The sequence below is a fragment of the Papilio machaon genome, chromosome 8 (genome assembly GCF_912999745.1).
Source record: "Papilio machaon chromosome 8, ilPapMach1.1, whole genome shotgun sequence".
NCBI classification, from domain to species: domain Eukaryota; kingdom Metazoa; phylum Arthropoda; class Insecta; order Lepidoptera; family Papilionidae; genus Papilio; species Papilio machaon.
Genome location: NC_059993.1, coordinates 3,162,742 through 3,179,571, shown reverse-complemented (window position 1 = coordinate 3,179,571; position 16,830 = coordinate 3,162,742). Strand labels below are relative to the sequence as shown.

Genomic DNA, 16,830 nt, shown 5'->3' with positions numbered 1-16,830 from the left:
TTCTAAAGAAAGCGATATTAGAATCAGATTTTTTTTTATATCAAAAGGTGGCAAATAAGCATACGGCTACCTGAATTCGGTGAAATAGCGAAGCGATCGTTACCCTTAAACATCTGCAAATGCATATGCGTTGCCTACCTTTAATCAAAGGAGAAGTGGAAGGGAAAGAAGATTATTTGAAATAAAACCGCTTGTCTAATATAATACAAATTTATTTAATAATCAGCCATCAATTTGTAAAGTCAAATTTTTCTCCTATTTTTCATGACACAATGTACTTATTTTAATAGTATAAATGTTTAACTTAATTATAACTTAAAAAGGCACTTATATCTTAATATTTACAATTATTAAAGTAATCGTTTACACTCCGTCTATAACTAGTGCGAGGTTTTTACAAAAACTAAAAAGAAAAAAAAACGCTCAGACAAGAGCGTAAATTCCGTAAGACAATATTTTATCCGTTGGTGACAAAAATTAAGTTACTAAATAAAAAATATGAAGGTGGATACAATCTAACCTAGGCCCAAAAATCTCATGATTGATGAACTATTATTACATATGATTGAAAAACTATGTACAAATTCTTTGAAAAATGTAGATAAAATCTATAGTGGAGTCGAATAATTCATAAATTAAAATCGGTAATAAAGTGTTTTTACTTCACAAGTGTGTTTAGATAGCAAAATATATATATTTTATTTCTATAATAGTAGTTGTAGGATCTCTCACAATATTAAAATTTTACAAACGAATCACCAACAATTTGAATTAAGAATTTAACTCCACATTTAATTTCAAGTAATGTTTTCAACTTACTCAACTATTCTAATATAAGAATTAAGCAGTCCATTGTTTTAACAATAAAATTAAATAAAATATTCTTAAATACTTAACGATGGTCGTTTCTTTCGGACGCTCTTGCTGTTTTTGCCGAATATCGTGCCGATGACCTGTTGGAAACAAAAACATTGGATGCATTAGCTTGAATTACGGCTTCAGTGCGTGAAGGAATCTGGTTTATGGAAACCTTGTTTGCTACTGCATAAACTCAGGGCTCTTTCAAAATTACCCTAACATGTTACTGCAAACAGTTTCCTCTTACACTAAAACCAGAAACTACAAATTTAACTCAACTACAATGATCCTTCTGTAGATTGTTACCATTCTGCTATGAGCTCCAGCAACTTTTATCATGTTAGTTTAAGTAAATCTGGTTTACTAATTCTTGGAGATGATGTACGGTTGGCAAGCTAACGTTTGCCCTCGACTCTCGTAAACACCTTAAAGTACATACCTTAGAGACGGAGTAAGCGGCGAGTTTGCGGCGCGGCGTGGGTAGTAACAACGCGAGCGCGCGGGCCTCCCGCAGCAGCGCATGGAAGGCGAGCGCCGCTCCCGCGCACGACTCCGCCGCAGACACCTCGTAGAACTGGCAACCGAACCGCAGCGATAGCTCTTGACCCTCCTCCGCGTGGACCTCCCTGAAACATACATGTTTTATAGCAATACGGACTTCAAAGCATAAAAGTACAAATAAGACCATTGACAATGTGATGACTGACTAATAAAAAACTTGTGTAGCTTTACCTGGCGTGTTCGAGGTCTCGTTTATTTCCAAGGAGGGTGATGGCTGCGCAGCTTGGCAGTCGACTTCGCACTAGCAATGAGAGCAGCTCGGCAGCCGCCACGAACGATCGCCGGTCGCACACGGAGTACACCACCGCGAACGCATCACCCCACCGTACGTGCTCGCCGATGCAACCACGGATCTAAACAACAACAATACTCTGATTTATAAAACGAGAAACAAATGGAGTATGGACGGCCTGACGTTATGAAAATAAACATACACTAAAGAATCTGTAGAATCTTTAGTGACTTTTAAGAAATTTCCACTCTTTTTTGTAAAACGAATTCCCAATAATAACAATCGACAAACTTCCTCCAGCATATAACATTTCTAGACTGAAACTATGCTTAATATTCACCATATCTGACCTTACATTAAATAATCCTTTATTCTCTATGAAATATATGCATGCTTTCAAAATAGTAAATGTACAAAGGAAGCAACGCACTAAATCAGTAGAGTGCGCAGTATCAAAGGCATTAGTCAAATAAGCTGTCTCCCAGATGAAAACAAAGCACGTTGCTCCGATCTTCATAACAATGACTAAGTATTTCGTTTGTTAAGAAGTATCGATGTTACGCAAGCGTCGGTCAGTCGTGAAGATTTTAGACAATCTCATTGTAAACGCCGGTATACATTGATGGTAACTAATATTATTATAATAGGCACATTTCGACGGCTAACAAAGCAGTAGAAGCTAATTTTCTCCAGGCGCTTAATAGCAGGATTAACCTTTCTTTTATAAGAGAAGGGGGCCAACGAGCAGCGGGAATACCAAGGTGTTCATCGACGCTCATGGACATCGGCAACAGAAGAATCGTAGATGCGTTGCCAGCCTTAGGAATCTAGTCGTAGCGGTTTGGAAATACCACCAAGGACAGACCTAGAAGGTTTCCTTAGATGGTCTGGACTCCAGACCACAAAACACGTATACAAAACGGGCATATTATTTCGGGATGACTTTTCTGCAGAGTCCGTATTCTTAATTAAATCGTTCATCGCCTATCAGTTAACTGTCATCTGTCTGCATCAGCCAGAGTTTGTGATCTTAATCTAAAGTTAAATTGCCTTTTGTCTTGTGCAGTACGTAATTCAGAATGAGAATGCAAGTATCCATAGAAGTGTTTTGTATTATTTTAACTAGTAAAATACATATTATTTTAGAAGTTATCTGTGAACAACAATCGTTTCATCCACTCTATAGCCAACAAACAATCGAAGCTACAATATGAATGACTATATCTACAAGTGGTATTTACCGCGCAATTTGAGGTGTCCAGTATTTCTACTTCTGAAACCGCTCCATCGAATGCTACTCTATGTTGATAGAGGAAATCTGAAACAAAGAATAATGCTTTAATTTAAAAGACTTTACTTTTTTATGATGTGATGAATAAGACAATAAATTTATCCGCCGCTGTAGAATTTTCAAAATGATTTTTTCATAGTATTTAAGAAACAAATTACAAAAAATATATTTTTTTCGATATAAATTTTTCAGAAATTAAATTTGTTAATAAAAAATCTTAAGGGTTCCCGAAGCTAAAAAAGAATGTATACTTAAACGTTTGTCCGTGCACCGTAGCCCATAGTTGACATTGCCACTTAACACGGCATTGTTACCATATTATAAAAAACAAGAGATCTGGTTTTTTACAAGCGTATGACCTTAATGGGATGGCTAAAGGTGTGTACAACTTTAGCCGACTATACCCACTTTTCACCGGAGCTTATTTGGACCGTGTAGGTATTGGTATTTCTACCGGTCGTGATAGCTTGTTTCTTTTCTTTCTTAATTGGGCCAAACGAAACATGCCAACAACAACATTAGTGATCGAACAAAAAAAAATATATGATAAATCGATGGCACCTGCGTATAAGGACTAATGTGCAAATTGACTTTTCAGGAGAAAGCTCTCAAAGTTTCGACCATATAGGAAAAGATGCCGCATAGGCTCTATCACTTCAGCAAAAAACACGTTTACACCTGTAAATGTGTATTTGTGTTTAGTGCATGTTGTTAACTAGACTAAGACGTAGCCTTTAACATAAAAAAGGAAAAATCATCAATTTGTTACTTTGGCCCTTATACATAGGACCCATCGAAACTAAGACTTTGTATCTCAAACAATGTAATTCCTTTCCTCTTCCAGAATCTCCTCCGAATTTCCTCTTCTAGCCTCTAGATGGTTTTAAGGGAAACCTTAATTGCTTTTATTTGTACTGCCTTTTTTTATTTTACCACAGTATAAATGCAATTTTTTAAATCGCTCCCCTTTTCTTAAGGATTAAAAAAAATGTTTTCTTAGTATCCACTTTGTACACTTTGACCATTTAAAATCATCCTTGACCATACAAACAACAGCCAATTAAAACTTTCTCGTAATAATCGACATTACAAAACGGTGCTTTCGTTTCGCAATCCATTCACAATCACAAGAACATCATAAAACTGTGATAAAAAACAATCGTAAATGTTGTAATCAACATATTCAATTTTAAAGTTATATTAATTAAAAAGAGAACAGAAATATCTGACGCAAAACAAAATTACATTAAAGTCGGAAGGAAAGAGACAAATTGCAGTAGCAAAGAACTATCGTTTAAGGCCAAATGGGCGTTGATTGTTGAAAACAAACCTGTCTCACTGTGAATTTTCACTGCTATCAAAACTTGTATTAAAACTTGTTTTGTCTGTGTTGTTTCAGAGGTTATGAAAGAAATAATAAGCTTTTATACAAGTTTTTCGATTATGGAAACGCACAGTTATAACAGCGGTCGAAATTCAAGTCATGTCTTAAGAAAAATTACACTAAATGCTTAGTACTTACATTCAAGGATTATGTCCGGTTTCAAGAAAGATGAGCAACGTTATTAAACGAGTCTGCCCTCACCTTATAATTCTCGTATATTTATAGAATATTGATTAATAATTTAAGGTCATTCAAGGTAAATATACGTCTTGACAAATAATTACAATGATATTATCGTACTGGCTGTTTTTGACCATGGTAAGGTGTTTTAAATATAACTATAAAAGGCATTTGTGGTAAAAATAATTACGCATTTAATATATAAAATAACTTGAATTTCGAATTGAAGATTATTTCACCATTTTTTTTTAATGAAACTATAAATTTCTTATGTGTCTTTATAATATGTAAGTATATATAAACTAAACTCCTTAGTTTACTTAAAACTCATGCGCACATTCCATAAACAATAGCCTCGTACTGGATGGAAACTTTGTTTAAACATGTAACATAATTATCTTGATATGATTATGTTAAAATAATTATATTAAACTCACCCCCTGTCGAACTGTACTCGCCGATGTACCGTTTTGTTAGATAACGCACAACCACCGCTGTAACAAACAGAAAAAAATATTTTTATAAAAAAAAATCAAACAACACCTAATGTCTTTAATGAAAGCGTCTTTATTACAGCCAATTTCTAATCACTATATCATTTTAATTCCATGATACCTCACCTCCCAAATGAATCATCAATTAGGAGGTTATTGCTCTGTACTTTCTACTTAACTATTGTTGTTTTCAAAAGGAATGTATCGACTCCTGGAATTTAAATATCCATGTACAAATAGTCATCAACATCAATGACATAGCAAGAAACTTGAATAGGGCCAGGCTTAGTAAATGAAGTGTGGTGAATCCCGACAATCCCATCAAAAGCTGAGCTGCGTATTCAAAAAGCTGATTACACTTCGGGAACGTGCTTGAAGAATTATATGAGTACAGTCTAGGACGTTATTTTCCTACCCAATGAAGTAACATTTGACACTCATACTGCAATTAGGTCGATAACTTGTCATAGCAACATACGTGGATGCTGAATGATAGCTCTTATGTTGACATTTTGCTGTGCGACATTCGTTCCTAAGTGGGAAGCGAATTAAATTCTCTGATTCTACCTCCTTTGATGGATAGCTATTTATTGTTAGAATAGCTTCGATAAAAACCTCATCACCTTTATTACACTAACGTATGAAGCTACTGGAATGAATGTACGCCCGTTTAATAACTTCCCGCCTTTGGATAACAATTTTGAGTTAGATACCTTTTTTATAAAGCTACTAGATTTTCTAAGATATAGGGATGTGCTTGAATATTTAATCAGACCGGTTCGAAAGTCAGGTTTAGAATAAGGAATTTAAGTAAATATTTCTGTAAGATATGTATGTGAGAAATAAAAATGTAAGTAGCAAAGACGTCTATAGACACATTAAAATATGCCACAAAATAATAAGCAAGACAAAACAAAAAAAATGGGATAACCTTTACATTTAGATGCCAATAAACATTACACCAGATACTTTTAACAATTCAAACAAAAAATGCCTTAAATGTCAATATTTAGTGATCCAGATAATTTCTGGTACACTTATCACTTGATTTTATATAAAAAATAATACAAATAAAAAAACCAGTTGACATTTGTTGTTGTAATGATGTAGTAAGAAGACCAGACATTGGCGACACAAACAAGCAAAGAAACTGGTCGTACCAAGTTCGGAGGAACAAGGGAACGTGTCCCGAGAAAATCGTTACCCATTCCCGACCCAAAATGGTTGCACAACCGGAGAGTCTACCTTACGCAAGTCGACTTACGCTAATTTCACACGAGGAAACAACTGTCACGCAGAGCAGTAGACAGTGCGGTACTGCTATCGTTGGAAGACACTTCGTTTACAGAATATAGCCCTAAGATAAAGGAACAATTGATTACAAATATCGTCTGTAAAATCGACAAAATGTATCCAAATATTTAGGCACAAAAATGTCAAAGGTCGAACAAGCAAGTGAAATATCGAAAGTTCTCTTTTCCATACATCTTTGACTATTCGATTAACGATATCACTAATCAAATGTTAGTTTATTTCGGTGGAGTACAGTTTCGATTTACATATTTACATTTATCCGACGTTCTTACGGTGAAGGAAAACATCGAGATGCAACCTGCACATATCTGAGAAGAAATTCAAAGATATGAGTGAAGTCAACCAACCCGCACTGGTCCAGCGTAGTTGACTATAGCCTAGTCACCCCTAACTTGGTAAGGCTCCGAGCCCCTCAGTGGGGACGTATAGTGAGCTAATGATGAACTGTTTTGAACAGTACTGCTCTGTCCTACTGGTCTGTCCTCGTGTGAAAGAGCACTAGCGTCGTATGACAATGGACTTGAAGTGAATTCCTTCGACTTTCTAGTTCAATTCTCGAACTGAAATAATAGCTTCCTGGTTTACCTTATAAATCAATAAGTAAGCTTATCGATTATATTGTTAGAAATATCGAGAAAATTGTATTTAAAAAATAGTAGTTGTTTGTTGTTGTTATTTGAAAAAGTATACATCATCGCTCCCACATATTATCCTCTTATATATAAAATTCTCGTGTCACGGGGTTCGAACTTGAACTCCCCCGAAACGGCTTGACCGATTCTCATGAAATTTTGTGAGCGTATTCAGTAGGTCTGAGAATCGGCCAACATCTATTTTTCATACCGCTATTAAGTTTTTTTTTAAAATGCGCGCGGACGGAGTCGCGGGCGACAGCTAGTATTTTATAAAAAGTCCATCATAATAATATTTTCAACCAATTTTTAACCATGCGAAATACAATACAACTCCGTTTAATAAACTGTACTGTTCTTAAAAAATATCCATTCATATTTTAAAAATAAGCATCGTCATGTTCAATTTAAGGCTTTGGACTTTGTTATTATAAAAATGATTATGAATAAAAAAATACTTTCCCCTTTGCTAATATCGGTCCTCGAAACGGTCTCGTGAATAAATTAATGCGACGATGAAAATTACAAACGAAAAGGAAATTGTAAACTATAAATATTTTCGAAAGTACAATATAATCAGGACCCATTGGATTGCGCAGGAGTTACCAATTACAACGTCAATAAAAGTCAAACTTTTGCTAAACGGTTAGCCATAAAGTATCGAAATTTAATAACCTCTAATAAAAATTCTTGAGACATAACATTACAATATATTTTATAAAAGTTTTACAATGACCGAGAAACAACACTCTCATTTTCGCTTTGATTTTAAGACTGTAATGGGTATCAGGAATTTTACTTTCTCCATTCGATCGGATTACGTGCAGTATGCGTGTGATAAAATTTCAACAGTCCCCCTTCGAGCATTCCAATAAAATAATTAAAAAAACCATTCCGTAGATCCTTGCGTATGTGCGCATTAATATTAAAACTGTTCGAAATATTTTGAATATAATAAATATAACATTAATTGCAGTGAGCACGATGTATTTTTAAAAACTAATAACTTTTACTCGCAATTATATACAAACCTAAAAATGCACTCGTAATAGTTTTGATTCTTAATTCACTTTAGTAATTGAAGAATATATACTTTAAACTAAATAAGTATTGTTTATTAAACAAACGCCTATTTTCAGCCAGTTACTAAATTGACGATATAAAAAAAAACATTATCTATGATTATCACTGATCGTGTTGTAATCGTGCTGTAATATATGAGCGGCTGTAAACTGATTGACATTTGACACGAGTTGGAAAAAAAATCAAAAATCTATTAATAACTCATAGAAGCATGAAAGACAAATTACCACGGCGGAACGACATGGCATCACGTGGGTTGATAGATGGTGCACCATCAGAAGAAACAATGGTCGTTATACGAACAGGAATCTAAGGGTAATTAATAGATAGCTAACACAATCCATCATTTGTCGAACTGGTTAAAAATGGCGTTGACACGTGGCAATAGAATTACCAGCTATTTTAGATTTTTCTATGCCGATTAGTAAATTTCATAAATAAATTAAAGCACGAGATGATTATGGATAGATGAATAGTCTGTCTTCCCTTGTAATGATTAACGTCGTATCATCATCATCAGCTCAAATATATTGCCCTCACCGAAGGGCCCGGAGCCTACATATATAAAGGTGACCAGGCCTGAGTCAACTATGCTGGAATAGTGCGGGTTGGTTGACTTCACACATATCTTTGAATATCTTAGTCGATTTGTGTAGGTTGCATCATAAGTGAACATATGAAATTCGAAAATCAAAAAACACATCGGGGATCGATCCAGGACGTATATATTTCGGTCCAGTACGGTCAAACGCTCATCAAGTGCCCGCCGCTCTTACCCGCCTTCAATGCTTTTTATTAAATAAGTAAGGGAATAAAAACATCATTAGAAGGTCAAATGGATTAAACTTAATATATTAGTCAGAACATAACGACAGCTTGAGAACTATAAAACGAATATATTATCTGTTGTTATGTCCTTTGCGAATTCCTAGAACTCCCAGTTAACTGTAAACTTTGTGAGTTGCCAGTTACAAGAAATTTACTATCACGTCTATTACACGTACATAACTCTTAGATTGTTTTCGATGAAGTAAGCTTTGACGCTTTGACAAATGAGTTAATGTAAAATTTAACTTCTTGAACACATACATAAATGATAGGATTATAAAACACCTTTTCATACGTTATTCGTAATCCACTATAACGACTCTTTCAACGATGTAAGGATTTCTTAAGGGGGCCTAATATGAAAATTTGCGAGTAAATATTCGTAACAACATCGACAAAATTTGTATTAGACTTGGACAGCGCCCGTTGCCTATTGTATCGGGCGTAAACTACAATGACAAATATCGTACAAATTTTACGAATACTTTCTCACAAATTTAAGTGCAAGGTCCCTCTATATGACGTTATATATTTGTAAATTCTTCTGCAAACCGTACATACCGTAGTAACAAATATGTATGTATAATAAAATCACATGGTAAAAGCTAGTTAAATTATATAAGATTATCTATTTAAAACAATAAATTAAAATATTAGATTAAATATAATACATAAAAACTAAAATATATCATTAAAAGGTGTCCCTTTAGGCAAGGTTCCGAAGATACTGGCAGCGTTCCCCCTTTGAATGGCAAGACTTATTCTTTGTCCGAGGTAGCTGCCAGCTCTTCGGTCTCCTGTGATGTCGACTAACCTTTTTGATGTTTCCTTAAAAAGACTTTTAGCGCTAGGACCCCACGGACCAAGGGTCTCGACACCGAATGGGACAAATTCATATTCGGAGCCGAGACCCCTGTATTTGTTAGCCTTAGCCTTTTCAGCCGCTTCACAAGCCGCACCAGCTCTGTTGTTGGTTCCATGAAGATGGGATGGGGCCAGCGTGTCTGAACAGGTAGCATCCCATACCAGCACCCGACCCATCTTCCATGGAATCAAACTCATACCGTCCGGCCTCTTGCCATCGTCTCTTGCAATACCAGTTGGTTCTAGTAGACTTGGTACGTTGACGGTGGCAAGAGACCGGCGTATGATATCGTTGAGTGCTGCATGTCTTGAGAAGCGGCCTGCACTTTTTTGGCATGACAGTCCGTGATGTCCTAGAATGTCGACATCACTGCCACAGGGACATTTATGAGAAATGCAGACCGGAACCCCGAGCCGTAGACAGGTTGCGATTCGGAGCGTGTCAGGGTCAAGAAATGTTCCTGTATTTGTTGACGGGTACGCGTGAAGCCAGTAGCCGGCCTCATGCGTACCCACAGCCAAAAGCCTAGCACGCGCCGAATCTGTACTACAGCTCAAAAGATTGTCGTAAGTCAGTTTGCAGTTTAAGTCGTCCCAGCTCCTCTGTGACTTTGGAGAAACTGGAAAATTTTGACCTGGGCATGCAATTAAAAAAGCGTTTCTAGCTTCTTCCAAGCCAGCAATCTCAAAGTTTGAAGGGGGTGCCCTTAAAATTTTACTTATGAGATTTGCTGAACTATGGACAGAAGATAGAAAGGCTGGTAAAGCGACACTGGAAATTTTGCGAATCCCTAAACCACCAAAACGGATGGGTAGGGATGCTTGGGTCCAAGATTGCTCGTTCAGCTGCATATTAAGGATTGATTCTATACTAATTTTGATTAAGTCGTCTAAATGTGTCAAAAGATCTGGGTGATTCCAAAAAGAGCAGCAACGGAGCACATAAGTAAGTTTCGGCACGAAAAGGCAGAATTTTAAGATGCAAAGTGCATAATGTGGACTAATTTCAAGGAGACGGTCAGCGGCTGTTTTAAATTTAGCAATTGAATTATTAATATATTCAGAAAAAGAATCATCAAAAATTGGAGAACCTAAAAGGTAAAGGGAATCAATGTTAACTATTTTAATATTTGGAGCCAAAATATTAAATTTTTGTTTTACGTCATTTAAATTTAAGTTGGAGTTATTTATAAAAAGTTCGCATTTGCTAAAATTTAGCTCCAAACCAATGGCTTCAAAATTATTTTTGATTAAAAAAAGGTCCGAAAACACAGTATCCACATCACCTCCTAGGGTTCCGTCGTCCAAATACCAAACGTTGAATTTAGAATTTAATTTTTTGATTATCGGATTTATAGCCAAACTAAAAATTGCAGGCCCAAGGGGATCACCCTGTTGACAACCTACTTCCGAAGACAGTTCATTAGAACGATATAGCAATTTCGTTGGGTTCGCGTAACTGAGAAGAAGATAATTGTATATTTCCGGTAAATGATGTTTTATTTCCGTCAACAAGGTATCCCTATTTACCGAATTGAAAGCATTTTTGACATCAATTTTGAGCAACACGTCAGGCTGTCCATAAGTTAAGAAAGAGCGTAACGCATGGACGGCTGCCTCACACCCTCCTTTTACACCAAAGCCTAACTGTACAGGCTCAAATTCCGAATTTAATTTTGGTAAAATATGTCGAACAGCAATTTTGGAGGCCAGACGTCGTAGTGTTGATCCAACAGCAATTGGTCTCACCCCTCCGTCCTTTTTGGTGAGGGCAATGAGGTTCGCGCCGAAAAGAATGGGAACAATTTCTGGATTGACATGACCGGAATACATAAAATTGGTTAATTTAGTGATCGAATTTACAAGTCGCTCGCCTGCATCACCCACAGAACGCGATGTTAAGTCTTTCAAATGTTGGGGTGAGATTCCATCCAAACCTGCAGCCGAACCTGGTTTAAAAGATAAAATGGCATCCGTAACATCTTTGTTTTGAATTTGAAGGCATGCTTGCCCTGCTGTTGGTGGGTCGAGAAAATATGGGATTATTGGAGCTGGAGGATGTTTCGTCTGTAAGGCCTGAAGGGTGTCTGGGGTATCTGGTGATAGCACGTCATTGGAGAACAAAAGGCGAGCGGCACCTTTGAGATCTCCGTCACTGATTTTGTTTTCTATGAGTTTATTGCGATTGCGAAGGGCATCATGTTTGATTATATATTGTTGAAAATCACATTACATAAATACATTCAAATGTCATTTATTTATTCGTATTTACATTAGAAAGTTAACCAACTTTTTAAAAATATGAAATGATATTTTCTCTTAAATCGAATGCCATTTGTCAAGATGGCCGCTCTACCAACATATTTAATTCGCCGTGAATTATGAGCGTAAGTGTTACCATTTATAATAAAATTTATGTTCAGCGAATAACCACAGGGCACACGAGATGCATATCATATTTCGTAAACGGACCTGTAATATGACCTAAATGTCGTAGGTGCATATATATTTTCCTCGGCGGTAATGTTTACGTTAAAAGCTTCTATAGTATTAATGTATTGTTACTACGTAGAATTGAATCGGAGTTTAAACGATGTTAGTCGGACAGATATCCGCGATATACCCTCCCATCCGATACGGCAGGAATAGAAAACAATTTAGCGTGTACGATACGAATGAGTTAAGGTAAGACGCGACATGTCGCTTGTCGGTTGTCGGGCGGACCGACAATTAGGGCGGTGCAATTACGAGCAGTCGGCCGACAGGCGAGCCGGTGCAGTCCGTCCAGTCGGCCGGTGGGTCAGCGAAGCGATTTCCCGACGGCTCCGTTGGCTGGCGCCGGCGCGCGCGTTGTGTAACTCTTAAACGACCACGCATTAACACGCCGGTAGTCGAGGTCGTTGCTCCACACACGGACACGGCCTACACTATGCAAAATACTTAATTATAACCTCTCGACGCTATTTTTACATTATCGAGATCACTATCTTTACAGATTCCCAAACGAGGCGTAAACTCATAAAACGGTAAACAAGCAAACATGAAATCAATCTACGAAAGTACCGATGTTTGGGCCTTAACCATTCTATCTAAGTTTTAGCTTACGTACCCTAAAAGAAGGTTTCTATCAAATACCAAGACAAATACCAAATTTCAAACACGTCCTTACACTTTAAAGTGTAAATATTTATGATACTGATGCATCACACATTTACTGTTACCTAGGCACTTTAGGACGTAAGTTATCTTGGTCGTTGTATATAAAATGTTATCGATAGGATTGTGATATTCGATTCTCCGTTATACCTTTGATTCCGTTACGCGTTTGTGGTAATCCGTTAATCTTGGTCGGCGTGGGTGTCGACGTATGCGTTTGTCTTTCTCAAAAGTGTCTTGCCTTTTGATTCATATAAGTTGCCAAAAAGAGAAATAAAAGATTACTTTGGCCAAGTAAAAGATGCATGCATTTGAAAGAAAAATCATAAAGTAAATATGACATGTTGTTGCAGTTTACCCCACTTTCTGTGGCAAAGAATCCTGTCCATGTACATATGTATGTGAACATACAAAGCACAAATATTATAAACATAATTGTGCTGCAAATACGTCTTTCAATTACTACTATTAACACTGAACGATTTAAGTAATTCACGTAATAACTGGGATATTACTAAATGGTACTTATAGCAAATAGAGGAAACATAAACTACCTACAAGTACATATGTACATAAGTATATTCTGAACATCTCAATATAGTTATTAAATAAATCATTTAAAAATAAATAAATCTCATATCTCATTATCATTATCACCATATTAGAATTACAGAATCGAAGTGAACATAACTAGCGATAGAATAAACGATTTAACTGGCGAATGAATGTTATTAAAAACTTCATAGATGAATAAATAAACACGCACAAATATCATTAACTAGCCATGAGTTATCCACCATACAAATTCCAACTATTATAAAACAAAAAATAGCGATCATTGACCCGTTAATTACTATATGGCTCAGTTGTGGTTGGTATATATATGTATATTTTTGTTATATTATCATTTTTATTGCTATGATTGTATATTACTTAAAAATATTAATTAAAAATATTAACAAAGCTAAAAATATTAACATACATGGTGTCCAGGAAAAACATGTACAATGAAGTACCACAGATTCCTTGGTCGAAAAAATGACGATTTAACACAACTTACCCCTATCCAAAGTTTCTTCGTTTAGCCGCTAGAGGGCTTTAAAGTTTGCAAATTATTTTACATTTATTCAAAAATCTCGAAAAGTGCTTAATAAACATTATTCATATTGAAACCATTATTTTTATTTGATAAAACACACCTTTTTGGGGAAAAGAATGTTTGTTATTAAATCTACAGGGTGCTTGAAAACATGACTGTTAATGTTTAAATTACGTATCATTTAACAAGATAGTAAAATTTCTCGGAACGAGTTCACGATCCTCACCTTCACTACAAAGACTTGTATGCATCGCTTAAGAATGTGATAACACATAATATGCGTAAACATTAGCGAATAAAAATACCATCACAAAGGCATATCTATCTCATGATACATTTTAAAATATAATTTAACAAAACATGCCTGAAGAAAACAGAAAGAAAGAAAGAAAACTGAGAAAACTGTAAGAACATATAGGATACTTAACATTTTTTTTTTTAATTCCGCGCGGACAAAGTCATGTACGTCCGCTATTCATTAATAAATGTCTACGAGTACGGCAATTATGAGCTAGTAAAAATGCTAATTGCTTAATTGTAATAAAATAAATAAAATCGTATTTAATTTGCAGTTTATATTTAAGTAGTTATTTTGTATTTGGGTTGGCAACCTCTTTACCATGAAACCTGCCAGGCCTTGACCTCGATAACTTGCAAATTATTCTACTTACGTCAAGCAAAAGCTCTTACGACTCCATCACGAATACGTTTTCGTATCGATTTATTTTCTTTTCTTATAATTCTACGTTGACAACAAACATACTCGTTAAATATTTAATATACTGAAGTAATTTTAAATTGCAATATACTTAAATTATCATAAGATTTTAAAGAATACTAGATGAATTGTCATTGATAATTCTTTAAAAGCTACATTATCTAAAAGTCATATATTTTTTTATATGTTCATTATTAAATGCCTCCAATTATTATAAACGGTTGACAACTACAAGTCTTTAAATCTCTAAGGTTACCGCTTTTAAAATTAATAAACAGATAATATTTAAAAAAAAAACTTTCTTTAAATATCTCATAGACAAACAAAAGAAACTAGAACAATAACAGTTCTCAGTATCAATTGTTTATCTATAAGCATTATTTAATCTGTATTTGTTTATTTGACTCCTGAGATAAGCGGGCAATAATATGCAACAAAAGAGAAACGAAATATAGGTAAGTCGAATATTTCAATCGGTCTGCAAACATTGTTATCAATCTAGTCTCATTTCACACATATGACACAATTTTTTTTTTATCGTACACGACAAATGTCTTACCCAATAATTTATCTACGCGAAAAATGTGTAAATTTTTATCGTGCAATATTTTATTGTAATAAAATAATAGAACATCATCACAGAATAATTATTGCTTGTATCTTAACCTTAATTTAATTACTCATTGAATTTACATGACAGTTGTTTATTATAGATGTGTTAATGTACAGAAATGTCAGTTAAAATCTGTAAGATTATTGTGTAACTTGATGAAGTTATCCCTCGTAGACTACATGATAAAAATACAAAAAATTAAATTATTTGTAGCCATATAAAATGAACAGATTTAAAGAAATAAATACTAACCCGATTTCCCGCTCCGCGGGCTTCCGAGCACCACTACCCTTATACGATTTACAGTCATCTTCATTTGGAAAGTTTAGTTTTTCACGTGTAAATAAAAATCTGGATTAACCGATCATATTTCTAGCATCCAATCACATCGGTCCGAATTAACACTTTAATATTCACGGTACACAATTTTTATACGCGGATTATCGTAAATGATATCGTGAATACGGTGGTTGTGAAAGCGCGTGGCATGTGGGCTCGTCCGATCGCCGCGACGTCCCCCGTGCGACTGACTGTGAGTCTCGCATCTCGCATCAGCCTGCGCAGCCTCCGTTCTAGATCTGCGTACGCGCATACAATAAGGAATGCATCACCGTTTAATTTAAAATCCGCGTCGACATCGACACCGAGACATTCTTTCGATAATTTATTCAAAAATATTTTTACCGTCGCCATTTTTCCGATAAGGTTATTTTTCGCTGATAGGTCAGAAATATTATATTAAGATAGCCAGAAAATTATTTTCACATGTGATTGTCATTGAAATATTTAGATGCTAAATCCTTCCCTTAGATCTGAAACGGAATTTTTTACAAAGTTCGTGATATTTGAAAACGATTTTGCCTGTAATAGAAAGGGAACCAGGTTCCCTTCTATTCATCTATTAACCACTGGAATTATAAGTCCTTTCTATACATTCATTCAATAAACAACTGCTACGTTACACGAGCACGGAAGCGGAACGAGTTTTACCATCTAAACACGATTCATAGATATTTAACAAGAGAGAGTGCAATTTTGTATTTCTAGTAAAAGCTTGTGTACAAACTGTTTAGTTGTCGGAAGGTCTGGCCATCATCTTGATGTGGTGTCTCAATGTGAGAGCGACTCGGAGGCGCCTGTTGCAATAAATTAATTCACACTAAGCCGTAATTGGATCTGATCCGCCTACGCCAACCTGCGGTACACTCAGATTAACACCGGCAGTGCGCAGCGCCCTCTGCGGGGGCAATTTGTAATTGTATTGATGCTAGACTATCATGCAACGCTTATCTATATAAATTTACTCTGTTAAATTTTAGACGTAATAAATATGCTAGATAATATTTACTACAAATATACTAATAGATATACTAGTCATATACGTAGACATACTTCAAAGTAATTTACCTAAACAAATAGAAATACCATCATTTATGCTACTTGCAGTTGCTGGAATTCTGGATAGACGTTGAACATTTTTAAAACCTCCTAATTTAATATAATATTGCTAACAATAAATTAAT

At 35.4% G+C, this 16,830-nt stretch overlaps 1 protein-coding gene across 1 annotated transcript; it reads right to left on the bottom strand.

Annotated features, from left to right (window-relative positions):
* Nucleotides 1–733: 733 nt before the first annotated feature.
* On the bottom strand, nucleotides 734–15,860 carry LOC106720673 (ras-related and estrogen-regulated growth inhibitor-like protein). The gene is made up of 6 exons (XM_014515414.2): nucleotides 15,560–15,860; nucleotides 4,944–5,000; nucleotides 2,893–2,969; nucleotides 1,591–1,772; nucleotides 1,298–1,484; nucleotides 734–953 (listed from the first exon to the last, which is right to left on the bottom strand). Exons 1-6 carry the CDS (start codon nucleotides 15,621–15,623, stop codon nucleotides 885–887), a joined length of 636 nt encoding a protein of 211 aa, XP_014370900.1. The 5' UTR covers nucleotides 15,624–15,860; the 3' UTR covers nucleotides 734–884.
* Between the last annotated feature and the right edge of the window lie 970 nt (nucleotides 15,861–16,830).